The sequence below is a fragment of the Cetorhinus maximus genome, chromosome 14, assembly GCF_964194155.1.
Source record: "Cetorhinus maximus chromosome 14, sCetMax3.hap1.1, whole genome shotgun sequence".
Taxonomy (NCBI): domain Eukaryota; kingdom Metazoa; phylum Chordata; class Chondrichthyes; order Lamniformes; family Cetorhinidae; genus Cetorhinus; species Cetorhinus maximus.
This window is the reverse complement of record NC_135892.1, coordinates 69043644-69069445: the sequence shown is the minus strand read 5'-3', so window position 1 is coordinate 69069445 and position 25802 is coordinate 69043644. Positions and strand designations below refer to the sequence as shown.

Here is a 25802-nt window from a genome sequence, read left to right as displayed (position 1 = left end):
ACAATTCCATCAGGCAGTGGTTAGCACGTAACGCCCTAGAGGCCCTGCGGGAAAAGGAGAGGGTGGATCCTGTGGGATGGTTCCCTGAGCAGACTGTCAAAGTCATTTGGCGGAATGCCTCATCGCCAGAACTTTCCAACAAGCACCAAGATGTAACTTGGCTGGTGGTGAGAAAGGCCCTCCCCATCAGATCCTTCCAACATGCCAAGAGTCTCACCCCCTCTGCACGTTGCCCTCAAGGTGGCTGTGGTGGGGACGAGACCGCTGTTCACCTCCTTGTGGATTGTGCCTTTGCAAAGAAGGTCTGGAGAGAGATGCAGTGGTTTCTGTCAAGGTTCATCCCGAGCAATTCTGTGACACAGGACTCTGTGCTCTACGGGCTGTTCCTAGGGATACACACTGAGACAAACATCAACTGCAGCTGGAGGATCATCAGCTCGGTGAAAGATGCTCTTTGGTCTGCCCGAAACTTGTTGGTCTTCCAGCGCAAAGAGTTGTCCCCGACCAAGTGTTGCAGACTGGCACATTCCAAGGTCCAGGACTACGTGCTAAGGGACGCACTAAAGCTTGGGGCAGCCACCGCAAAGGCGCAATGGGGAAAGGTCGCTGTCTGAGACCTTTCTACCATAGTGCACTGAGGGGCTGGGAACTGTTGAGAGCCCCTCGGGCTGTACAGCTCATAAATAGTGTATGCATTGAATACTAGTTGTATTATAATTGCATTGAAGCACCTCAGAGTGCAACATGATGTATGTTGATAACTCCAATACCATTGTCTGATTGTCTGTAATGACCATATTGAAATGATTGTAATATTCATTGATTGTACTGATGCACCTTGTGATCCATGTGTAAAAGTTGAATCTGAATGTACTTTTTGTGATGGCGATTTTGAAATGTTTTGCAATGTTCTTTCAGGTATTTTATGAATAAAGTATATTTTTCAAAAAAAACTTAACCAACTAAAATTTAATTGGGGAAATTAAAAACGCATAATATGATTGTTGCATTTTCGTGTCATGAAACCACTTAAATCCACGTTACTTCTGCAACATCCACATCTCAGTTCTCGCACTCTGTTCGTCTGAGTCTACTGTGCATGGCACCCTCCCTCTGCTCCACCATCTTTTGCAGTCTTCAGCTGTCATGACAGGCCATTCCAAAACTTTCTCTCAAAACTCTCCAAACATGCCAATTCTCCTCACTTTCCAAAGGCCACTCAAAACCTACCCCTTCGATCTCACCTTTAGGTTGTTTCCCCTTCTCACACATCCCATGTATCCAAATTTTCCCCTCACCCTTGTGAAAAGCCTCATGACGTTCTGCTTAAGTTAAAGATGCTATGTATGCAATTGTACGTTGTTGTACTATGGATTTAAGCTTTCTTTGATAGCTATGACCAACATTGCAGCAATGTTCTAATGTGCACTCCAACCAAGCAACCAAATCTGCCTGAAGCCAACTCATTATATTTTGTATTCGAATTACACAAAAAATTTTGCTGGTGAGTTATGATTATCCAAATGTTAGATGTGCTATGAAGTAGGAGAGAATTACAGCTGAACCCAATTCTATCCTCACCTGGAAACTCAATTGAGGTAGGATATGAAAAATTCTCCATGCCCTAACCTCCAGAGCCGAGGTGCTGTCTTGAGGAACTGAACTGAAGCTCAGCACTTCCTCACTGGATACAAAAGAATTCTGAATAGGAGGAAAAAAACCTGTGATGATTCCCACACAGGTCCCAGCAGTTGGTTTTTCCAGAGTGGCATTAGGAAAAAGTAACAAGCTATTAAACCACTAAATGAGAAACTGTTTAGTACTCAGAGCAGGCACTTAGCAACAAGGAGAAGAGAAACTGCTTTAAAAAAAGGAAGTCTCATCCTTAAATTGAATAAACAGTGCCTATTTTTCAGGAACTATAAGAACGCTTATTAACCAGCATGCAGCCAAAGAGCTAATTATTTTGTACTGCATTCAGAAATCAGTTTTGATGTGAAAAAACTGTGGCTCATAATATATTAGGAAGGTTTGAAAATCTTAGAAATTTCAAATAGTTAAATCTTCAGAGCCAAAGTGTTAACTGCTATATATATGTGTTAAGAAATTAGTTTTTAAAGATATTTTGTAAGAACCTAGGGGCTGGATTTAATGGAGGCAACAGGGGGTCTCGCCCACCAGTTTAAGAGCCAGCAGGAGCCCCACTTCACCACCTTTGGGAAGGCCTGCCGAATTAACCGCACAGCGGTGGGCTTTCCACGGGATCAAGGAGCCCAGAGGCAGAAGTCCTGCCTGCCAAGAGCTACTGGCCAATCAAAGGCCGGCAGCATTATTGAACAGGAGCGCCACATGGGAGGCAGTGGTACAACTGCTGGTACAACACCACTCAAGCCTAGGATCATCATTGGAACCAAGGCCACAGGTGAGTGATGGCGGGAGGGAGGGTGAGAAGCAAGGGCAGGCGGATGGCTCACAGCAGGCCCCCCACCTCCTACTGCTGGGTCCCTCAATCAGGCACTGAGTGCTATTGAATGAGGGACCCCACCCCCACCAGGAGCCCACAAGCAACCCTGACAGAGTTTGGTTGTCATGCTCCCCGCATGGTAATCCTTCCGCCCACTGGTGAGCTAATACCAGCAGTGGCAGGATGAGACCCTAAAACGGGCATTAATTGCCCATATAAGGGCCTTAATTGGCATGGAAGCAGGAAGGCAGCAGGGGCCCTACCTGCCAACCTCCCATCTGATTAAATGCCCTCATTTGCTCCAAACACCAAATCCGCCATGGGGAAGGGCATTATATTTCATCCTAAGAAACACTAAACAAGGTTGTTCAAGACACCATTGGAGTTTCTTTTTTACAGCATGTAAAATCCGCCATTTCATGAACTCTGCCCTCTTTTTATGAAACCAAAGAAAAGGAAAAATCTACAAAATTTCTTCCAAAATTCCAGAATCAGTCAAGCAAACTTGTACAATTCACAAGATATTTTCATGAACATTTCCCTTGGGATATTTGATTAACTATCCTTTTATAAATCAAAAACAAATATTTACTTAGCTCGACTTTGAATAAGTTAATCCAGACACCATGAACTATTTTTGTTGAAAGATTTCAGGGTCATTATGTTTGACAGGCAGAAATTAGATTATGCTGCTGCTTTGACTTTTTTCTTAACTCCTCTGTGGGCCACAAAGACGGACATCTGATGCAACCCTGTTGACGCTATAGTGTCTCATTACCACTCCATTTGGCCTTAGAACCATGAAGCTTTTGTCATTTAATCTCCCCTGCCCTCCACCCTATAAGAGACCTTCCCTTTTGCTCCTCTTCCAACTCTGCACCCTTTCACTTGCTCAAGACCTATTACCCTTCTAACTTATCCTAGTTCTGAAGAAAGTTCACAGGTCTTCAATATTAACTCTCTCTCTCTCTCCACAGATGCTGCATTTCCAGCATTTTCTGGTTTTATTTCAAATTTCCAGGACCTGTACTGTGTGTTGTAGTAGAGGTTGGGTCGCTTGAAGGTCATTTCTTTTGAGTGTGGTGATGACAAGAATGGTTTTGAAAGCAAGAGAAGGACAGTGACTAGGAAAAGGAGACATCAACAATGACTGCTAGCATGGGCTCCAGGAGAGGTATTTGAGTGGGGAAGGCATTAGGAAGCACCAGGCAGGTTTCATGGAAATAATAAATTTAGAGAGAATAGAGATGGGGGCAGGGAACAGAGATAGGAGCAAAATTGCAGCGCAACAAGCGATCAGGACAAAGGGTGAGACACAATGGAGGTGGAAGTAGATGGGGGAAGGCTGATTTGGCTGAGAAAACAAGTCATAATAATGCTTGACTGATATCTTGCATTATACTGATCTTACACAATATGTGAATCTGAAGTCAGGCTATCATTTTGAGAGAATGGTCAAGATAATCTAGAGAGGCCTCTGATGCAAATGCATCAAAAACTTGTCAAAAGGAACTGAAGTGTTACATACATATGAATTAGGAGCAGGAGTAGGCCACTCAGCCCCTCAAGCCCACTCCGCCATTCAATAAGATCACGGCTGATCTGAATGTAACCTCAACCCCACATTCCTGCCTAACCCCAATAACCTTTCACCCCCTTGTTAATCAAGAATCTATCTAGCTCTGCCTTGAAAATATTCAAAGACTCTGCTTCCACTGCCTTTTGAGGAAGAGAGTTCCAAAGACTCACAACCCTCAGAGAAAGAAATTCTCCTCATCTCTGTCTTAAATAAACGACCCCGTGACCCCTTATTTTTAAACAGTGACCGAGTTCTAGATTCTCCCACAAGAAGAAACATCCTCTCCACATCCACCCTGTCAAGACCCCTCAGGATCTCAAAGGCTTTAATTAAGTCGTCTCTTAGTCTTCTAAATTCCAGTGGATACAAGCCTAACCTGTCCAGCCTTTCCTCATAAGACAACTGCCCATTCCTGGTATTAGTCTAGTAAACCTTCTCTGAACTGCTTCTAATGCATCTACATCTTTCTTTAAATAAGATGACCAGTACTGTACACAATACTCCAGATGTGGACTCACCAAAGCCACGTACAACTGAAGCATAACCTCCTGGCTTTTGTAATCAATTTCCCTCACAACAAATGATAACATTCTAATAGCTACCCTAATTACCTGCTGCACCTGCATACTAACCTGTCGAGATTCATGCACTAGGACACCCAGATCCCTCCGAATCTCAGAGCTCTCCAATCCATCACCATTTAGATAATAAGCTTCTTTTTTATTCTTCCTGCCAAAATGAACGATTTCACATTTTCCCACATTATACTCCATTTGTCAGGTCTTTGCCCACTCCGTTAACCTATCTATGTCACTTTGTCAATTTACTTTCCTACCTATCTTTGTGTCATCAGCAAACCGAACAACAATTCCTTCGTCCCTTCATCCAAGTCATTTATATCAATTGTAAAGCAGTGATCCCTGTGGCACACCACTCGTCACATCCTGCCAACCAGAAAAAGACCCATTTATGTCAACTCTCTGCTTCCTGTTATCTAGCCAATTTTCCATCCATGCCAATGTGTTACCCCTTACCCCTCCATGAGCTTTTATTTCCTGCAATAACCTTTGACGTGTTTATCAAATACCTTCTGGGAATCTAAGTACAGTGTATCCATCAGTTCCCCTTAATCCATAGCACATGTGACTCCTTCAAAGAACTCCAATAAATTAGTTAAACCCGATTTCTCTTTTACAAAACCATGTTGGCTCTGCCTGATTGCCATGATTATTGCTGTACCTTTCCGGCAAAATACTATTATCTCTCCTTTTATACTGTGTCCTACTGTGTAGTTTCAATTAGGGGGTCTGAACACCACTCCCACAAGTGACTTCTTTGCATGGATAGAAGATTGGCTGTCTGGCAAGAGGTAGAGAGTGGGAATAAGGGGGTCCTTCTCAGGATGGTGGCCGGTGACTAGTGGAGTTCCGCAAGGATCAGTGTTGGGACCACAACTTTTCACTTTATATATTAATGACCTAGATGAAGGAACTGAGGGCTAAGTTTGCAGATGATACAAAGATAGGTGGAGGGACAGATAGTATTGAGGAGGCAGGGAGGCTGCAGAAGTATTTGGACAGGTTAGGAGAATGGGAAAAGAAGTGGCAGACGGAATACAACGTGGGGGAAGTGTGAGGTCATGCACTTTGGTAGGAAGAATAGAGGCAGAGACTATTTTCTAAATGGGGAGAGAATTCAGAAATCTGGAGTGCAAAGGGACTTGGGAGTCCTAGTCCAAGATTCTCTTAAGGTTAACTTGCAGGTTGAGTTGGTAGTTAGGAAGGCAAATGCAATGTTGGCATTTATTTCGAGAGGACTAGAATATAAAAGCAGGGATGTGCTGCTGAGGCTTTATAAGGCTCTGGTCAGACCACATTTAGAATATTGTGAGCAATTTTGGGCCCCGTATCTCAGGAAGGATGTGCTGGCCCTGGAGAGGGTCCAGAGGAGGTCACGAGAATGATCCCAGGAATGAAAGGCTTAACATATGAGGAACGTTTGAGGACTCTGGGTCTATACTCGATGGAGTTTAGAAGGATGAGGGGGGATCTGAATGAAACTTACAGAATACTGAAAGGCCTGGATAGAGTGGACGTGGGGAAGATGTTTCCATCAGTAGGAGAGACTAGGACCCGAGGGCACAGCCTCAGAGTAAAGGGAAGACCTTTTAGAACAGAGATGAGGAGAAACTTCTTTAGCCAGAGAGTGGTGAATCTATGGAATTCATTGCCACAGAAGGCTGTGGAGGCCAGGTCATTGAGTGTATTTAAGACCGAGATAGATAGGTTCTTGATTGGTAAGGGGATCAAAGGTTACGGGGAGAAGGCGGGAGAATGGGGTTGAGAAACTTATCAGCCATGATTGAATGGCGGAGCAGACTCGATGGGCCGAATGGCCTAATTTCTGCTCCTATGTCTTATGGTCTTTATCATTCCCCATCTCAACCCAAACCACTTCTACATCCTGGTTTTCTGAACTTGGGTCATCCCTCTCTAATGTGCTAATACCATTATTAATTAACAGAGCCACACCTCCACCTTTTCCTAACTTCCTGTCCTTCTGAAATGTCATGTACCCTTCAATATTCAGGTGTCAATCTATGTTATCCTGTAGCCATGTCTCTGTAATGGCTATCAGATCGTATTTATTTATTTCAATTTGCACTATCAGTTCATCTGTTTTCTTTCGAATGCTATGTGCATTTAGACACAGAGCCTTTAGTTTTGTCCTTTTACTATTTTTGTAGTGTCTAGCCTTATCTGCTGATTTACTCTTAGATTTGTACTTTCTGTCCTTTCTTGTCACAGTCTGTTTATCATTTCCCATATTAATACCTGTCTCTCTCATCTTGTCTCTACTCTTTGGTTTACCACATCTTCCCAAATTTGATCCCTTGCCCCTACTATTCAGTTTAAAACCCTCTCTACTTCCCTAGTTAGGCAGCTCAGAGGACACCAGCCCCAGCACAGTTCAGGTGTAGACCATCCCAACCGTACAGACCCCTCCTTCCAAAATTCTGGTGCCAGTGCCCCACAAACCGGAACCCACTTCTCCCATACCAGTCTTTGAGCCACGCATTCATTTCTCTAATTTAATTTGTCCTATGCCAATTTGCACGTGGCTCAGGTAATAATCCAGAAATTACCTTTGAGGTTCTGCTTCTTAATTTGGTGCCTAGCTCGTCATACTGACTATGCAGGCAGGATGAGGGAGGAGGCTCTATGTCGTTAGTACCCACATGGGCGACGACCACTGGATCCTCGCCCTCCCACTGCAAATCCCTCTCCAGCCCTGAGCAGATGTCCCGAACCCTGGCACCAGACAGGTAACAAAGCTGTCTAGACTCTCGCGCTTTGCTACAGAGAACAGTATCAGCCCCCTTCACTATACTGTCCCCTACGACCACTAAATTCCTTTCTGCTCCCCCCACCTGGATGGCTTCCTGTACCATGGTGCCATGGTCAGTTTGTTCATCCACCCTGCAGCCCCCATCCTGATCCAAACAAGCTGAGAGAACCTCAAACCTACTGGACAATTGCAGACGCTCACACTCCTGAACCCTGGGTCCCCTTACCTGCCTCACTCACAGTCACACCCTCTTACCCCTGGCCATTGACCAAACCAGAAGACCCTATCCTAAGTGGTGTGACTGCCTCATGGTATAAAGCATCCAGGTAACTTTCCTGCTCCCTGATGTGTTGCAGAGTCTGCAGCTCAGCCTCCAGCTCAATGACTCTGAGCCAAAGTTCCTCAAGCCGCAAACATTTACTGCAGATGTGTTTGCCCTGGATCACAATGTTACCCAGGAGCTCCCACATGCTGCAGCCTTGTCCAGCCATCCTTAATGTTTAAAATAATGACTTAATTATACTAATCACTTATTAATGTTGCTTTCTTATATATTTTATTAACTTTACCACCAAATTGTGTACTATTTCAAACCTTAGGGATATAATAGACCTTAACTGCTTACCAGTTACTCATCAGTTAGCTTCTTTCTCTGTAGTAGAGCAAGAACCAACTTCTGTGCGGTGAGAAAGATAGAAAAAGGAAACAAACAACTCCTTACCCAAACTCCTCTCTCACCAAACTCCAAGTTTTCACTCAGTTAGCCAAGGCTGCACTAAAGAACCCTGAATTTATAGTAAACTGAACTGGGGCTACAGTAACCAGATTCAACCAGTTAACTACTCAATTCCTACAGCTGAGATTGAGTTAACCCTGTCTAAACTGCAAGAAAGAAAGAAAGGACTTAGCCTGCCTACACGGTACCTTCCAATTTCTGCTAATTACAGACTACATTAGATTTTAAGAGCAAAATTTAGGAACAAAATTAACGCTTAAAACTCCCCTCTCACCAAACACCAAGGGCTGAATTTTGACCCCCGTCAGGGAAGTTGTGCAGGGGCCAGCGGGAGCAAGTGTGAACCTGATCGGCGCCCCCGATCGGGTGCGCGCTGCCATTTTACATGGGCAAGCCAATTAAGGCCCACCCAGCGTGGCATTCCCTGTGCAAGCTGGGGGGGGGGGAAGATTTCCTGAGTCAGGGCCTGTACTCTTTCGTGCATGTGTGTGGAAGAGCACAGAAATCTCCCTGAGGCACCTCTGTGCCTCAGGGAGATTTGTTTAAGTTTAAAATTTCTAAATAAAGTATTTGTCAGTGTCACTTGAGCTGGGACGTATCAATGATTGTTTTTTTTTAAAATTTTATTGAATTTTTAAACACTTCATGAAACCTCACCCCGCCCGGGGATGAGGTTCCATGAAAAATGCGAAGGCATTTAAGGCAACCTTAAGGTTGGACGGGCAGCTCATTTAATTGTTTAAATTAGTTTTTAAACAGGCCTTAATAGGCCTTTGACAGTTTGGCGGGCGCACTGCCGAGTCAGCTGCGTGCCCACTGAACTGAAAATCTAAATGACACGCAGTGACTTCAGGACACCAGCCCGATGTCACTGCATGTCATTTTACGCGTCGGCAATGGGGCCCTGCCCCCACTCGCCAACTGGAGATTTCAGCCCCAAGTCTTCCCTCAGTTAGTCAGCTGCACTCCGTTTGCCATGTTGAAGGCAAAAAAAGGGTAAAAAAATTCTTCTATATCATCTTATCTGTTAGCTCAAAGGGTTCTATATGGAATAACTTTGGGCAGTCTCAATTGCGTTTTAATGGGCTTGAAGTAAAATTGTCCCTAATTTGACACTAAATTGATGATCTCGCCCACAGAGGCCACATGCTAACTGATGCAATTAGAGATGCTCTTTCCTAGTTAGGACTGAGGCATTTGTCGGAGCTGAAGAGGTGCTTTACTCTGTATATAATTGTGTTACAAGAGAGTGTCCATTGGAGAAATAGAAAATGCCAAATTTTAGCATCCCGGCCTGTTTGAGCATGAACATTCACATATTATAATATTCAGAAGTTAACATTGTTAATGCGTTTATGAGATCTCTAATTCAAAAACAGAGGCACTTCCAATAAAAAAAATGATTGCATTATATTTTATAATCAAGAAGCCGCCAAAAGACAATAAACTTTGCTAGACATACCTTGAACTCCCTGAAGAAGCAGATCAACTCCATTCCTGTAGAAACTGAAGGCACCTTCATAATCTTGTTCTGCCTCCTTTTGCAAGGCCAACTTTATCTGCTCTCCTGCCTTTGCCAAGTAGTCACCTCCTCTCCCTGGTCTAAGTTTCAGGCTTCCCATTTGTTGTGACCACAAGCCTTTGCTTCCTTCTGCTCCATCTTTGCTCCTCTCCTGATAAGGAAGGGTAGCTGATCTTGTAGGTTCAGGGGAGGAACTAAGTCTTGTATATCTGCTTGGGGAACTTCTATTTGATGCCATTCCATCATCACATTCAGTGAGAGAATCCCCATCCACCGTCAGTGACAGCAAGTCACTATCACTGGATAAACCTGGTTGGTCGTGTTCTATGGCAAATGAGGGAAGGAGAGAAAATTAAGGTAAAGAGAAAAGTTTCAGTCAATACATTTGTGGAATAGAGTACATTATTTTAAACATATTTCAAATGGGTATTGACCCCCATTAGCTTTTGCAGGAAAGGACTTAAGATTTAAAGACCCAGAATTCTATTGGTGATTATAATTCAGATCCATCTGAATAAATTTATGAAGAATCTATTTTTTAAGAAGCTCCTCATGAGTGGAACAATACACCTCAGAAGGAAGGAGCAAAGTTACTCCTTTCCATTTTCTGGTAACATCAGGCACAAAAAACTTCTAATGTTGAACTATAAATTAAGTAACCATGGCAAGTCCATGGATTTTTGCATTCTAAGGTAATTATAACCTAAAGAACATCTGCTGTTTGTCCAAAGTTAGTAATTAGTACACCATTCCCATGTGTTCCAACTTGAGCACTCTACTGTCTCCAATGTGAGAAGAGGAGAGCAAAGGTCTCAGCTATCCCAATACAATATGCCTGCCACACATTTTTAACTATTGCTCCTGATGATGTTACATCTCAATGAGAAATGGGGCCTGGAAATATGCATTTAAATCACAAACTTTATTTTTTATAATTCCTTGCATGTGTCCAATATTAAGTTTCTGTAATCCTTTTTCCCTAAATAAAAGTCCTGCTCATAACACTCCCTGTATGTGGAACATAAATTTCTTGTAACACTAGTCTTGCTACCACCAGCATATTACACATGTTTCACCCAACTCCATTTCCAAAGTTAGGTGGCTACTCTCCACAGCACCATCCCAATAAGAATTCAGAAGATCAGGGCTTTGGCCTAGCACTGCATCATGTGACATTCAGCCATTTCTGTCTTTACTCCTCTTCTTTATGCCACCTCCTGTCCTAAACAAAGGTGCCTCCTTCCAATGGCCAGTCCTACCACCCTCCACCTATCTGATCACATTCTACTCCCCCACCCCAACACGAAAACTGCTTCTGTGCCAAATTCTTAACTGTCAATCAATAGCAGACTGGGTAGAGTCAACAAATAAACTAGATGTGGATTAAGCACTCTAGGTGAATTAAAACCAGTTGCTGGCTGACACTGAAGAATTTATCAAGAGGTATAGCTTTGAAGGCCATACAGACCTGCTAGGGAGAGGAAAGCAGGTTAGTACCCTGAACATTGCTGATGGGAGTGTCCAATGCTTACACACTTAGCATCTCCCCGACTTCTACCAAAACACTGACTCAAACTCTAGGGGCTGAATTTTCCCCCCATCGGGGGGGTTGTGCGGGGGCAGGCAGGAGCCAGCGCGAACCCAATCGGCGCCCCCGATTGGGTGCGCGCCGCCTTTTTACATGGGTGGGCCAACTAAGCGCTGTGCGGGCAGGGGAGGGGGGGGGGGGGATTCCATGAATCAGGGGGGTCTATACGGAGGTGCCTCAAGGAGATTAGTTTAAATCTTGAAAAATGTAAAAAAGGTCAAAAAAAATTTAAGGACATGTCCCCTCATGTGAAACTGTCACATGACCTGGGACATGTCCATTATTTTTTTCAAAAAATTTTATTTAATTAATGAACCCTTCATGAAGCCTCATCCCGCCCGTGGATGAGGTTTCATGAAAAATGCAAACGGTGCCTGGGCTCTTCGCCTGCTGTCCAACCTAAACAACTTCAATTACTCTGTCAATGGCCTTAATAGACCTTTGACAGTTCAGCGAGTGCACAGCTGACATGGCTGCGTGCCCGCCGAACTGACAATCTAAATGGCACACAATCTAAATGGACGCCCGCCTGACGTCACCACATCATTTTACGCGTCGGCGAGCGGGCCCCACCCCCGCATGGCTATGGGAAAATTCTTCCCTAGGAATCTCCCTCCCAGTCGAGTCCACACAACCTTCATCTACAGTTCAGCCACACCACAGTATACCCTATTTCTGTTAAATCCTAGGGCCTTCCAAACCAGTATCGAACCCCAGTGCCTCTTTTAAAATTTCACAATGCTTTCAATCCTCAAAATTCTCAGCAAGTACTTTGAAGCTCCACCATCAGCAGTTAAGCTACCACATCAAAATAAAATGTGGATACTGAGTAATCAGGGCTATTCCCTGACCATCTTGTTCATGACTTCACTGCTCAACACAACCACGTACATATAACAAGAGCTCTGCTGCCACAAGAAACTTCCGTCATGCAGGCATTGGGGTGTTCAAGCCACTGCCTGGGCCACTCTAGAGCAACCATGTTGTACTCACCAGAGCATGTGCCACGATTCATTCCCATTGCGAAGGCATAGCCCTTGCCAGCAGTTTTATGGCAAACAGCTGAGGAAGAGGAAGTGGAGGTGGTGGAAATCAAAACAATCCCCTTTCTTGCAGAGCTGTACATGATCAGCTCATCGAAATGCAACCCAAATTCCCCATTCTACAGCAGTCCCACTTTGCCTTCCTTCTGTCACTGACCATCACAGCATTCTCTTGTCACAACGCTAAAATAAAGTAACCGCAAAACAACCATTCCACAACCAACTTCTTCAAACCATCCAATCGTCAATACTATTGGAGTCAGCTAATCACCATTATGCATTCCCTTAGTGCCTATCTCTCAGAGGCCTTTGCCCAACCTAGCACTCGAAGCTTGCTTGCTGCCTGCATCGGAAGGAACGGGCACAGATTAAACCACACATTGCGGTCTCTGCACCCGTTTCCGGGTGTTATCCATTTTTCACCCCATATTCTCCACCATTTGCACCAGCAGGCAGCACCTCTACGTATGATGCACTGTTACAGGTTAGATACAAGTTAAAACAGCTTCAAACTACCACCTCAGAAAAAACGCACTCCTGGTACAACCAATTTAGTAACTTCTAATAACAGAAACATAGCTTTGCGGCAGGTAAGCACAGGTACGAGTGCCATAGTCATTTGCTGCTAATCACGTTACCACAGACATAATGCAGTCTCTGCCTTCTAAGAGATGCTTCAGTGACCCCCAAAGGTGCACATTATCAAAAGTAGCCCTCCAAATTAATAGGTTCATGCATTGTGAAATTGTAACAATTTGTTGAGTGCTGCGGGTTACTGTTAAAATAAAAACCGTTTTAAGATATTTTTTAGAAAGCTATTAAAAATTCAAATTAAGATTAGAACACTGCATGGTGTAGTGCTAAGCCATGCAGTCTAGGGACTGCACACATTCGAGCTCTAATCTATGCTGAACTAGTCATTTTATGCCAGAATGACAGTGGAGATGATTAAATTCAGTAGCTCTCTATTAGGTTGAGGGAATGAAATGCAAGGGTTCCCACTCCTCCAGTGACTGCTGCTTGTAAAGTATGCATATGGACATCAAATGAGGGCAGGACAAAGTTTGGATGTGGTACCCTCCACAGTTGAATGTCTTATCAGGATTCAATGTTTAGGGTTACACATAAAATATGGTCAGGCAGAAATGGCAAACAAGGCAAATTAGAACACTTTTGGGTGCAATATTTAATAAGTAACGATGTTTCATAAATTTGAAAAACTTGACAAAACACTAGTAAAATCAGTTTCTTCACAGCATCCTTCATAAACTGCGGCAAGCTGGAAGCAACCACTCCAGGGCTAAAGAAGTGTGTATAATAGACATAAGCATTTACGTTAAACTGACAATAATGTAACTGGAAAAGGACCAACTACACATAGGGGTGGGGGCAGGCACCGGCGGGAAGACACCATTACAAATGGTTAAAATCCCCCGTCAAAGCAGAAGTGTTTTTGCATTTCTTCAAAATGCTTCCTTTTAGTTCATTTATACACCTTTTCACTGAAGTCAAAAGTGACATATTTCGAGCGCACAAGATATTTGGTGAAAATCAAACAAACAGTAACACCCTCCTCTTAAATATCTTTCAAGAAAAAAATGTCAGCCACGGCTGTCACTGAATCCTTGTCCAAAAAACAAGCATAATCCTTACAAATCTATAATGTCTGAATGGTTTGTTCAATAGCATACTGCATTGCCCTCAGGAGAAGTTTAATTGCCCCACTGCATCCAAGCTCATTTCATGCAGTTTACATGTATTTTGAAAAATCAAGCGATTAACATGTAAAAATAGTCACATTACAAAGGTTGTCATTTCATGCTGCTGCAGCACATGGGAGTTGCTGGACACCAAGGTGATACAGAACACATCTGTAGTAAGCGTTTGCAGCTCGAGGAGCTTCAGATCAGAGTTGAGGAGCTGGAATCCGAGCTGCAAACATTCCGCCACATCGGGGAGGAGGAACGTTACCTGGACACTTTGCTCCAGGAGGTGGTCATGCCCCTCAGATTAGTAATTCAAATTTGGTCTGTAACCAAGGGCAGGAGGGTGTGACTGCAGGTGAGGCAGGTATGGCGACCCAGGGGATAGCATTCAAGGAGCCTCAGCCCCTGCAATTGTCCAACAGTTACGAGGTTCTTGCAAGCTGTGTGGATGACAGCAGGGTCTGCAGGGAGGATGAGCAAACTGACTATGGCACCGTGGTACAGGGAGCCATTCAAGTGAGGGGAGGAAATAGGAACGTAGTAGTGGTAGGGGACAGTATAATTAGGGGGGTAGATACTGTTTTCTGCAGCTGTGAGCGTGAGTCCCGAAGGCTGTGTTGTTTGCCCAGTGCCAAGGTTAAGGACATCTCCTCAGGGATGGAGAGGAACTTGGAGTGGGAGGGAAGGGTTCCAGTTGTCATCATCCACATTGGTACTAACAACATTGATAGGACTAGAAAGGAGGTTCAGCTGAAAGAATTTGAACAGTTAGGAGTTAAATTAAAAAGCAAAACCTCCAAAGGTAATAATTTCGGGATTGCTACCTGAGCCATGGGCATAGGGTAAGTAAAGTCAAGGAGTTAAATGCGTGGCTCAAAGATTGGTGCGGAGGAATGGGTTTCAGTTCATGGGGCACTGGCACCAGTACTGGGGTAGAAGGGAGCTGTTCCGGTGGGACGGGCTTCACTTGAACCATGCTGGGACCAATGTCCTGGCAAATCGAATAACTAGGGGTATAGGGAGGGCTTTGAACTAAACAGAGAGGGGGAGGGTTCTGGAGAGGTGATAAGTAGGCTTACAAAGCAAAAGGATATGGCTGCATTGCAGGGCAGCTATTTAGGTAGTGATTCCCACACTGACAGGAAGGGACAGAGTGTACAAACATTAAAAAAAAAGCAGCAAATAGGGACAAAGGGGGAAAAAATGGTAAAAAGGCAAAATTAATGGCTCTTTACTTAAATGCATGTAGTTTTCGGAACAAAATAAATGAATTAACGGCACAAATAGAGGTTAATGGGTATGATCTTACAGCCATTACAGAGAAATAGTTACAAGGAGATCAAAGCTGGGAACTAAATATTCAGGGGTATGTGACTTTTCGAAAGGTCAGGCAGGAAGGAAAGGATGGTGGGGTAGCTTTGTTAGTACGGGAAGGAATAAGCACAATAGCAAGAAATGATCTTGGATCGGAAGACGTAGAATCCATATGGGTGGAGGTAAGAAATAACAAAGGGAAGAAGACACTGTTGGGAGTAGTCTATAGGCCCCCTAACAGTAGCTATACCTTAGGACAGAGAATAAATCAGGAGATAATGAGGGCATGTAAAAAAGGCAGTACAGTAATCATGGGTGACTTCAATCTTCATGTAGATTGGGAAAATCAAATTGGCAGAGGTAGCCATGAGCAAGAATTCAGGGTGTAATCAGAATAGTTTCCTAGAACAATATGTTGTGGATCCAACCAGGGAGCAGGCTATTTTGGATCTGGTAATGTGTAACAAGGCAGGTTTAATAAATGATCTCAGAGTAAAAGATCCCCTAGGGAACAATGACCAGAACATGGTAGAATTTAGCATTCAGTTTGAGAGTCTGAAACAATTGTGCTAAACTTAAATAAGGGTAATTACAAAGGAATGAGGGCAGAGTTGGCTGGAGTGGACTAGGAAAGGAGTTTAACAGAAAAGACAGTTGATGAACAATGGCAGGTTTGAAAAAACAGTTCATGACTCACAACAAAGATACATCCCAGTGAAGAAGGAGGATCCTAGGTAGGGGATAAAGCAACTATGGTTAACCAAGGAAGTTAAGGATAGTATCAAATTGAAAGAAAAACATACAATGTGGCAAAGATTAGTGGTAAGCCAGAGGATAGGTGAAGTTTTAAGAACAAAAGATGACCAAAAAAATAATAGAGGGAGAAAATAAACTTTAGGGTAAATGAGCAAGTAATATAAAAATGGACAGCAAGAGCTCCTTTAAATATATAAAAAGGAAGAGAGAGGGGCCAAGTGAACACAGGCCCCTTAGAGAATGAGGCTGGGGAAATAATAATGGGGAACTAGGGAATGGCAAAGGAGTTGAATAAATACTTTGCATCAGTCTTCATGGTAAAAGACACTAATAGCATTCCAAAAATACTAAATAATCAAGGGGCAAAAGTGGAGGAGAAAATAAATACAATAACTATCACTAGAGAAAAAGTACTAGGGAAACTAATGGGGCTCAAGGCCAATAAATCCCCTGGACCTGATGGGTTGCATCCTAGGATATTAAAGGAAGTAGCTACAGAGATAGTGGATGCACTGGTAGTAATCTTCCAAGAATCCTTAGATTCTGGAAAAGTCCCAGAGGATTGGAAAACTGCCAATGTAACGCCCTTATTCAAAAAGGGAGGGAGACAAAAAACAGGTCACTATAGGCCAGTTAGCTTAACATCCATTATTGGAAAAATGTTAAGAGTCTATTGTAAAGGATGTTTTGGCAGAGCATTTAGAAATGCATAATATAATCAAGCAGAGTCAGCATGGCTTCATGAAGGGGAAATCATGCCTGACGAATGTATTAGAATTCTTTGAGGAGGTGACAAGCAGGATAGATAAAGGGGAACCGGTAGATGTAATATATTTGGATTTCCAAAAGGCGTTCGATAAGGTACCGCACATAAGGCTACTTAATAAGATAAGAGCCCATGGTGTTGGGGCAGTATATTAGCATGGATAGAGGATTAGCTAACTAATAGAAGACAGAAAATTGGGATAAGGGGGCATTCTTAGGATGGCAACACGTAACTAGTGGAGTGCCACAGGGATCAGCGCTAGGTCCACAATTATTTACAATATATATTAATGACTTAGATAAGGGAAGTGAAATGTACTATTGCCAAGTTTGCAGATGACACAAAAATAGATGGGGAGGCAAGTGGTGAGGATGATACAAAGAGTCTACAGAAGGGGTATAGACAGGTTAAGTGAGTGGGCAAAAACTTGGCAGATGGAACATAGTGTGGGAAAGTGTGAGGCTATGCACTTTGGCAGGAAGAACAGGGGAGCTGAATATTATTTAAATGGAGGAAGACTGAAGAAAGCTGCAGCACAGAGGGATTTGGAGGACCTCGTGCATGAATCACAAAAAATTAGCATACGAGCTTGGAAGGTAATAAAGGAAGGCAAATGGAATGTTGGCCTTTATTTCAAAGGGAATGGGCTATAAAAATAGAGAAGTCTTGCTAAAACTATACAAAAAGCACTAGTTAGACCACACCTAGAATACTCTGAATAGTTTTGGTCCCCGTATCTAAGGAAAGATATACTGGCATTGGAGGCAGTCCAGAGGAGGTTCACTAGGTCAATCCCGGGTATGGAGGTTGAGTAGGTTAGGCCTGCACTCATTGGAGTTTAGAAGAATGAGAGGCGACCTTATTGAAACATACAAGACTCTTAGGGGGCTTGACAGGGTAGATGTTGAGAGGTTGTTTCCCCTTGTAGAAGACTCTAAAACCAGAGGGCATAATCTCAGAGTAAGGGATTGCCCAATTAAGACAGAGATGAGGAGGAATTTCTTCTCTCAGAGGGTAGTGAATCTGTGGAATTCTTTATCACAGAGGGCTGTAGAGGCTGGGTTGTTAAGTATATTCAAGGCTGAGATAGACAGACTTTTAATCAGTAAGGGAATTAAGGGTTCTGGGGAAAGGGCAGGAAAGTGGAGTTGAGGATTATCAGATCAGCCATGATCTCATTGAATGGTGGAGCAGATTTAATGGGCCGAATGGCCTACTTCTGCTCCTACGTCTTGTGGTCTTACTAACACTACAAACTTCCCACATGGATTCAGAAGTTCATAGGTCATCATAACATTAATGCTGCCAACCATGCATAGCATACTGAGGATTTTATGAAAAATGCCATTTGACAAATAGGAAGTTATGATGTGCAAATAGTCATTTATTAGCCAAAAACAATTGAATGTGGCCTTAGGCTACATCTAAATTACATGCTTATGGATCTAAGTTACATCACTGACTGCACTTTCAGCTCAGCTTAAAAAAGAAATTCTGCGCATACATGCTCAGATATCATGATTAAAATCAATGAACAAGACACAACATTCAAACTGCGTTAAAAATTCCTAAAATAGGCACAAAATCTACCTGCAGCAGTTGCACCTACATGGGCTGTTCTGATGTTCACAATGATAAAGAGCTAGTTTGCATTCGTACACACAGCAACTGGGTCCCTGTGCACCACAACGTGAATTTTGTTTTAAGATCACTAGCTCCCACTTGCTGAAAAATTAAAGGCACTCATTTTATCTTTCATGGGTCTCGGGAAGATTCATCATCTGTCCTCTAATTTATGGCCTCCTAAGGAAAATTAAGGTTCGAAATAAAAATCATTATTGTAATTGGATCCAGCAGCAAACCCATGTTGAACACTATCGAATTCCCTCCCCAATGTCACAATTCAGCCCTTCTCCCAAGAGTTTTCATGCACTGCCCTCTTGAGCCTTAGCCAGTACTATCCCCAGACTCAGAATCCACTCCCCCTTAACTTCAGTATTGCTTCCTTACGATGTGTGTTCTCACCTTTAGACACTCATCCCTTTGCTCCCAATTCCCTTTCTATCGCTTGCACTCTCGGCCGGCTCAGAGACTCCTTTCCTTCACCCACCAGAAAACGACACAACTCTTCTATGGAAAACTAATCAATCTTTAAAGTTAATTTGCCTGCACGCAGCACAAAATGATGGGGTCCAACGGGGGTCAGCAATGCCTAGGACAACTGACAACGGAAACTTCAAACAATGGAGTTGTGCCCCATTGCTATTAAATCTGCAGTCCAGAAATAAATGTCGTTCAATGAAATGGAATAAAGAGAGGCTGGGATTGTTCTCCTTAGAGCAGAAAAGGCTAGCAGTGATTTAACAGAGATGTCCAAAATTACCATCTTCTTAATAGAGTAAATACACTGGGACTCCGCCATAACAGTCCACAGGGGCCATATCTTGAAACTGCATTATAGGTAAGACTGCGTTATAATAGAATCCAGTGTACTTCATAGGAAATACATTTCACTGGGCTGGGTATAAACGATGGTGTAAGTGTATGTGCATATTTTTATTTCCTAGATCAATCAGCATTTCTTCCCAGGCTAGGAGAATGGTTTACACTGGGCCCACTCATAGCTGTGGCAACAGCACTTGCTGGTTTACCCCTTTCCTAATGCAACAGTGCTGAGGCCAACAGAAATGTCTTTAGTGCTGCCTCTGCAGAACTCATTCAGTAAGCTGGAAGCCTTCCTGACTTGTGGTTTTATGCCACACTAGACAAACCTATTTATATGAAAATACTGGGGTCCAAGGTGGACCTGCATTACACGGAGTTCCATGCTCTCTCTCACGAGGGCCCAGTAGTTCTGCACTATAGCAAGGCGCCAGTGTAAACAGGAACAGTTTTAACTGGCGGGAGGGTATGTAACCAGGCGAAGCAGGTGCGATATAATTGACAAAAGAACAACATGGGATACGAAGAGAATTTGTTTTTGATGCAACAAGTTATGACCTGGAATACACTTCGAAATGGTGGCGGAAGCAGATGTAATGATATCGTTCAAAAGGAAACTGCATGGGGAAAGTGCAGCGGAGTGGGACTAACTGGATAACTCTTTTAGTGCCAGGACAAATATGATAGACCAAATGACCTCCTTTGGTGCCGAATGATTCTATGAAATATATCACTTTATTCCAAAGTGGCCAGTTATAAACCATTACATATCTTTTTTCTCTCCGAGACTCCATGTTACGCTGAAGTTGCTGTTCTGTGACATGATTGAGAGAGACTATTTGTTTTCTAAAGGTATGTTGACAATACATTCTTTTTGAATCAAGATAGTCTTGAGCTTAAAAACCTATTTACTATGATTCCCTGCATTGTTAGGGTGGAATTTTCCGTGCCTGCTGGCGTCGGGCATCATGGCGGATGTGAGCAGACAATATGGTGGTAAGGCCAAAAATCAGTTTCACAACATCATGAAACCAGTATGCAATCATCCGCTCTGCCCGTCAATGATGGGCCACATTTCCCACTGCCGCATGTCTGGAACTTCATTGTAATGCATCTGCTGTCATTATAAGCCCAGCTTGCTGGAATCATCCCCCCACGCTAGATCAACTGAGCATGCACGTCAACATGTTTCACAACTGTACATAAGCGACGTGCACCTGGTAAGCTGCATTTTGCTCAGGACTTCGAGGTTGGTTTGCCTACCTGGCTTTGGGCAGCACTCGCCGTCATTAGCACGAGGGCTCTCAAAGCAGTACCACATCACTTTTAGAGGGACTCATGGGCAGGTCTCTACCTACCAGACCAGCTGTAAGGAGGGGGTGGCTCTCCAATAGCTGCAATGCTTGCTTGGGGAAGGAGGAGAAGTGACCTCAGGCAGGGGAAGATGTGGCAGGGCAAGGGCTTTACTGGGGAAGGAGGGTATCCCAAGGTGTGTATGGGGGCACATGTTGATTTATGCAAGTGACTCAAGATGGTGAGGGCTGAGAAGGCAGGCTCCAGAGGAGATGATGTCAGATGGAGATGTGAAGGTGTATGTGAGGGAGTTAGTGGTGATGTCCCTGAGCTGGCAGTGAGAGTTTTTTTTTATTCATTAATGGAATGTGGGCTTAGCTGGCTGGGCCTGTATTTTATTGCCCAACCCTAGTTGCCCTCAAGAAGGTGCTGGTGACCTGCTTTCTTGAACGGCTACAGTCCATGTGGTGCAGGTACACCCACAGTGCTGTTAGGGAGTGCCAGGATTTTGACCCAGCCACAGTGAAGGAACAGCGATATATTTCCAAGTCAGAATGCTGAGTGACTTGGAGAGAAACTTCCAGGTGGTGGTATTCCCATCTATCTGCTGCCCTTCTTCTTCTAGATGGTAGTGGTCGTGGGTTTGGAAGGTGCTATCGAAGGAGCCTTGGTGAATTCTTGCAGTGCATCTTGTAGATGGTACACACTGCTGCTACTGTGAGTCGTTGGTGGAGGGAGTGAATGGTTGTGGATGTGGTGCCAATCAAGAGGGCTGTTTTGTCCTGGACAGTGTCAAGCTTCAAGTGTTCTGGGAGCTGCACTCATCCAGGCAAGTGGGGAGTATTCCATCACACTCCTGACTTGTGCCTTGTAGATGGTGGACAGGCTTTGGGGAGTCAGGAAATGAGTTACTCGTCACAGGATTCCTAGCCCCTGACCTGCTCTTGTGGCCACAGTATTTATATGGCTAGTCCAGTTCAGTTTCTGGTCAATGGTAACCCCCAGGATGTTGACAGTGGGGGATTCAGTGATGGTAATGCCATTGAACATCAAGGGGCGATGATTGGACTCTCTCTTGTTGGAGATGGTCATTACCTGACACTTGTGTGGCACAAATGTTACTTGCCACTTGTCAGCCCAAGCCTGGGTATTGTCCAGTTCTTGCTGCATTTGGTCATAGGCTGCTTCAGTAACTGAGGAGTTGCGAATGGTGCTGAACATTGTGCAATCACCAGCGAACATCCCCACTTCTGAGCTTATGATAGAAGGTAATTGATGAAGCAGCTGAACATGGTTGGGCCGAGGACACTACCCTGAGGAACTCCTACAGTGATGTCCTGGAGCTGAGATGACTGACCTCCAACAACCACAACCATCTTCCTTTGTGCTACGTATGACTCCAACCAGCGGTGAGATTTCCCCGATTCCCATTGACCCCAGTTTTGCTAGGGCTCCTTGATGCCAGACTGATGTCAAACACGGCCTTCATGTCAAAGGCAGTCACTCTCAACTCACCTCGGGAGTTCAGCTCTTTTGTCCATGTTTGAACCAAGGCTGTAATGAGGTCAGGAGTTGAGTGGCCCTCGCGAAACCCAAACTGGGCGTCAGTGGGCAGGTTATTGCTGAGCAAGTGCTACTTGATAGCACTGTTGATGACCTCTTCTGTTACTTTACTAATGATGGAGAGTAAACTGATGGGGCGCTAATTCCAACAGGTTGGACTAATCCTACTTTTTGGGTACAGGACATACCTAGGCAATTTTCCACATAGCCGGGTAGATGCCAGTGTTGTAACTGTACTGGAACAGCTTGGCTAGGGGCGCAGCAAGTTCTGGAGCACAAGGATTCAGTACTATTGTCAGAATATTGTCAGGGCCCATGGCCTTTGCAGTGTCCAGTTCCTTCAGCCGTTTCTTGATATCACGTGGAGTGAATCGAATTGGCTGAAGACTGGCACCTGTGCTGCTGGGAACCTCCAGAGGAGGCCGAGATGGATTGCTCACTCGGTACTTCTGGCTGAAGATTATAACAAATGCTTCAGCCTTATCTTTTGCACTGATATGCTGGGCTCCTCCATCATTGAGGATGGGGATATTTGTGGAGCCTCCTCCTCCAGTAAGTTGTTTAATTGTCCACCACCATTCATGACTGGATGTGGCAGGACTGCAAAGCTTAGAACTGATCTGTTGGTTGTGGGATCGCTTAGCTCGGTCTATTGCTTGCTGCTTGGCACGCAAATAGTCCTGTGTTATAACTTCACCAGGTTGACACCTCATTTTTAGATATGCCTGGTGCTGCTCCTGGCATGCCCTCCTTCACGCTTCATTGAACCAGGGTTGATCCCCTGGCTTTATGGTAATGGTAGAGTGGGGGGATATACCAGGCCATGAGGCTATAGATTGTGTTCGAGTACAATTCTGCTGCTGCTGGTGGTCCACAGTGCCTCATGGATGCCCAGTCTAGAATTGCTAGATCTGTTCGAAATCTAACCCATTTAGCACAGTGGTAGTGCCATACAACATGATGGAGGGTATTCTCAATGTGAAGGCAGGACTTCGTCTCCACAACGACTGTGCAGCGGTCACTCCTACTGATGCTGTCATGGACAGATGCGTCTGCGGCAGGCAGGTCGAGGAGGATGAGGTCAAGTATGTTTTTTCTTCTTGTTGGTGCCCTCACCACCTGCAGCAGACCCAGTCTAGCAGCTATGTCATTTAGGACTCGGCCAGTTCAGTCAGTGATGGTGCTACCGAGCCACTCTTGGCGAAGGACATTGAAGGCCCCCATCCAGAGTACATTTTGCGCCCTTGACACCCTCAATGCTTCCTCCAAGTGGTCAATACGGAGGAGCACCGATTCATCAGCTGAGGGAGGGCGGTACATGGTACGAGATGCCAATGAATGTGTGATGACCTTGTTGAGTGTGAGAATTTAGTGATGAGATGGTTGCCTTACCCTGGCGGCACAGATGAAATCATTCATCTTTCTTTTGCACTGGATGGCCAACCACATCTGTGCAGCATTGGCAGCGATGGGCAGTGCCATCACCTACCAAGCTAGAGTGGTGAAATTGCTGGACCTCATGCAGCCAGAGCAGGGGTTGTGGACATCACGGCGGGCCTCTGAAAGGCATTCCAGTGATGGGTCACTGAACTCTTTTTGGCTTTCAGTACCATGTCTTCACTGGAGCAGTCCTGGGCTGCAAGCATTGAGAACTGTGTGCACGGCTGCAGTTTAGGTATGGCACTCGGAGTGAGGAAACACTGAGGTAACACCATGGTGGGCAATTCAGAGGCCGCCCACCAGCGAGACTGTGTGTTTCTTGTGGCCGCATAATTAATTAATGAGGTGGGATTGAGACAGTACAGTGTGAAAAGCTGCCATTGAAGCCAGCGGGTAGAACGTCCTTTCGCCTGCCTGCTGCCGCACTTGGTGCAAATCTGGGACAATTTTGCCCCTAGTTTCTGGTGAGTTAGGGACAATAAGAAATCCGCTTAAAGCAAGGTTTCTTCTCCTTGTGATGCAGAGAAGAACAGCAGCAGAGTTAACCCAAGTTTCCCTCTGACACCTCCAAACAGCTGGTTACAAAGGCATAAGAGAAAATTAGTTCCCTGCACATCTCACCAGAGGGCAATGAACGGGACAAAGAATGGGGACGGGAGGGAGAAGTTGGAGAAAATAACTACAGAAAAATGAGGAAGCGTTAAAATAAAAAAGCATCTCAAATTTGAACAATATTCAACTATATCTCATTAAAGGATGGTCAGAAAATGATTTAAGCTCAGCTCAAATTTATGCAGACTAATTGGTCATCAGTTAATCAAATCATGTTCAGTCCATCAATATGGAAACATGCTGCTCTCTCAATTAGATGGACTGTAATTATGAGTCAAGGTCTTCTGCTCCATATGCTCATTAATAGTACAGAGAAGATACCATTAAAAGATGCTTGCACAGTATTCTCAAGCACATTGATGCAATAGTGAGCAGCAAAATACTCTGCCACTTAAAAAAAAAACCTGCTGTTTTACTGCTATTATTTACTTGATGTTGAAACCATTACGGGTTACAGAACTGCTGAAATATTCTGGCAGGCGGGCAGGAAGAATGGTTAAGAGTTACAGCTGATATACACTCATTTGAAGAGATGCACAATTAATTTGGTCCTGCTGTACTTACTGCACTAGTTAAGATAAATAAACACTGATGCTTCCTGAATTAGAAACTGTTTTGACACATCTGGAAAAGACAGGTGCACACATCACTCGGGTCATTAGCAGAGAAAAGGGCTAAACAAGGTGACTTTAAAGTAATTGCTATTCCAGATACAAGAGCTGAGAATGGCATTTCTGTTCTACAAATGATTCCTGAAACTACAACTAATTGTATTCTCTTAAAAGTCTCTGTCCCTGACCCTAATGCATACTTGTAATAACAGCACTCTTCCTGTCTCGCTCAGGCAATAGAATCATATTGAACTGAACTCGAAGTCATTTTAAAGGGGTACCTTCCCCATTTGGAGGTTTTGAGCAGATTTTTTTCTTCTAAATTTGCCACATAGAACCATTATCGCTACAAGTGGCTCTGTGATATGCTCAATTCTCCTGCTGCTGAATTTACCCCATTTATATTTTAGCTGGATTCCTCAACCAATATCTGCAGGGACCAAAGCTCAGACAGGTAAAACTGATCTGCAATTGGAAAGATGAATGTACATAAATGGTCTAGTCAGGATTTCCCTTGACATCTCCAGAAGGATAGTGCATCTAGGATAGGTACTGTTATCACCAACCATTGCTTATATATTTGGCCTTGGTGGCATCCAGTGATAAAAAACAAAGTTCTCTCCTCTCATGGTGGGGTAGAGTGTTTGGCCGGGGTGGGGGGGGTAGTCTCAAAATGCCTTAAAGAGAGCTGGCATTTGCTGTATTTACTTTTCTGGCTGCTTCCAATAGCAGGTTTGCTGTCAGAGGCAGAGTGTTAAGTAAATGGAATAAGAAACAAATTAGTAATGTCGATATGGAATTTTCAAATACATTTCCACAAAAACATGTTGCACATGTTGCTACATCAGGTAATAAAACGAAGGTCCTTTAACAACAACAAAAAAAATCATTAATGCACATCCGAGCCAAGTTATAGTTCCATTACTAATCTTGCCAAGTATAAGGAACTCAGGGACTTTGTTCATTGCTTAGAATGAGAGCTGCTATCACCACTACAATTCTCTAAAGGATTTCCTTCA

The 25802-nt window shown here is 44.0% G+C and overlaps 1 protein-coding gene across 1 annotated transcript in view; it reads right to left on the bottom strand.

Annotated features, from left to right (window-relative positions):
* rps6kc1 (ribosomal protein S6 kinase polypeptide 1) overlaps window positions 1-25802 on the bottom strand; it is a 182846-nt gene that overhangs the window by 110779 nt on the left and 46265 nt on the right. The window contains exon 7 of the mRNA XM_078557053.1: window positions 9590-9973. Within this exon, the coding sequence (XP_078413179.1) occupies window positions 9590-9973 (384 nt within the window). The remainder of the gene's footprint in view (window positions 1-9589; window positions 9974-25802) is intronic.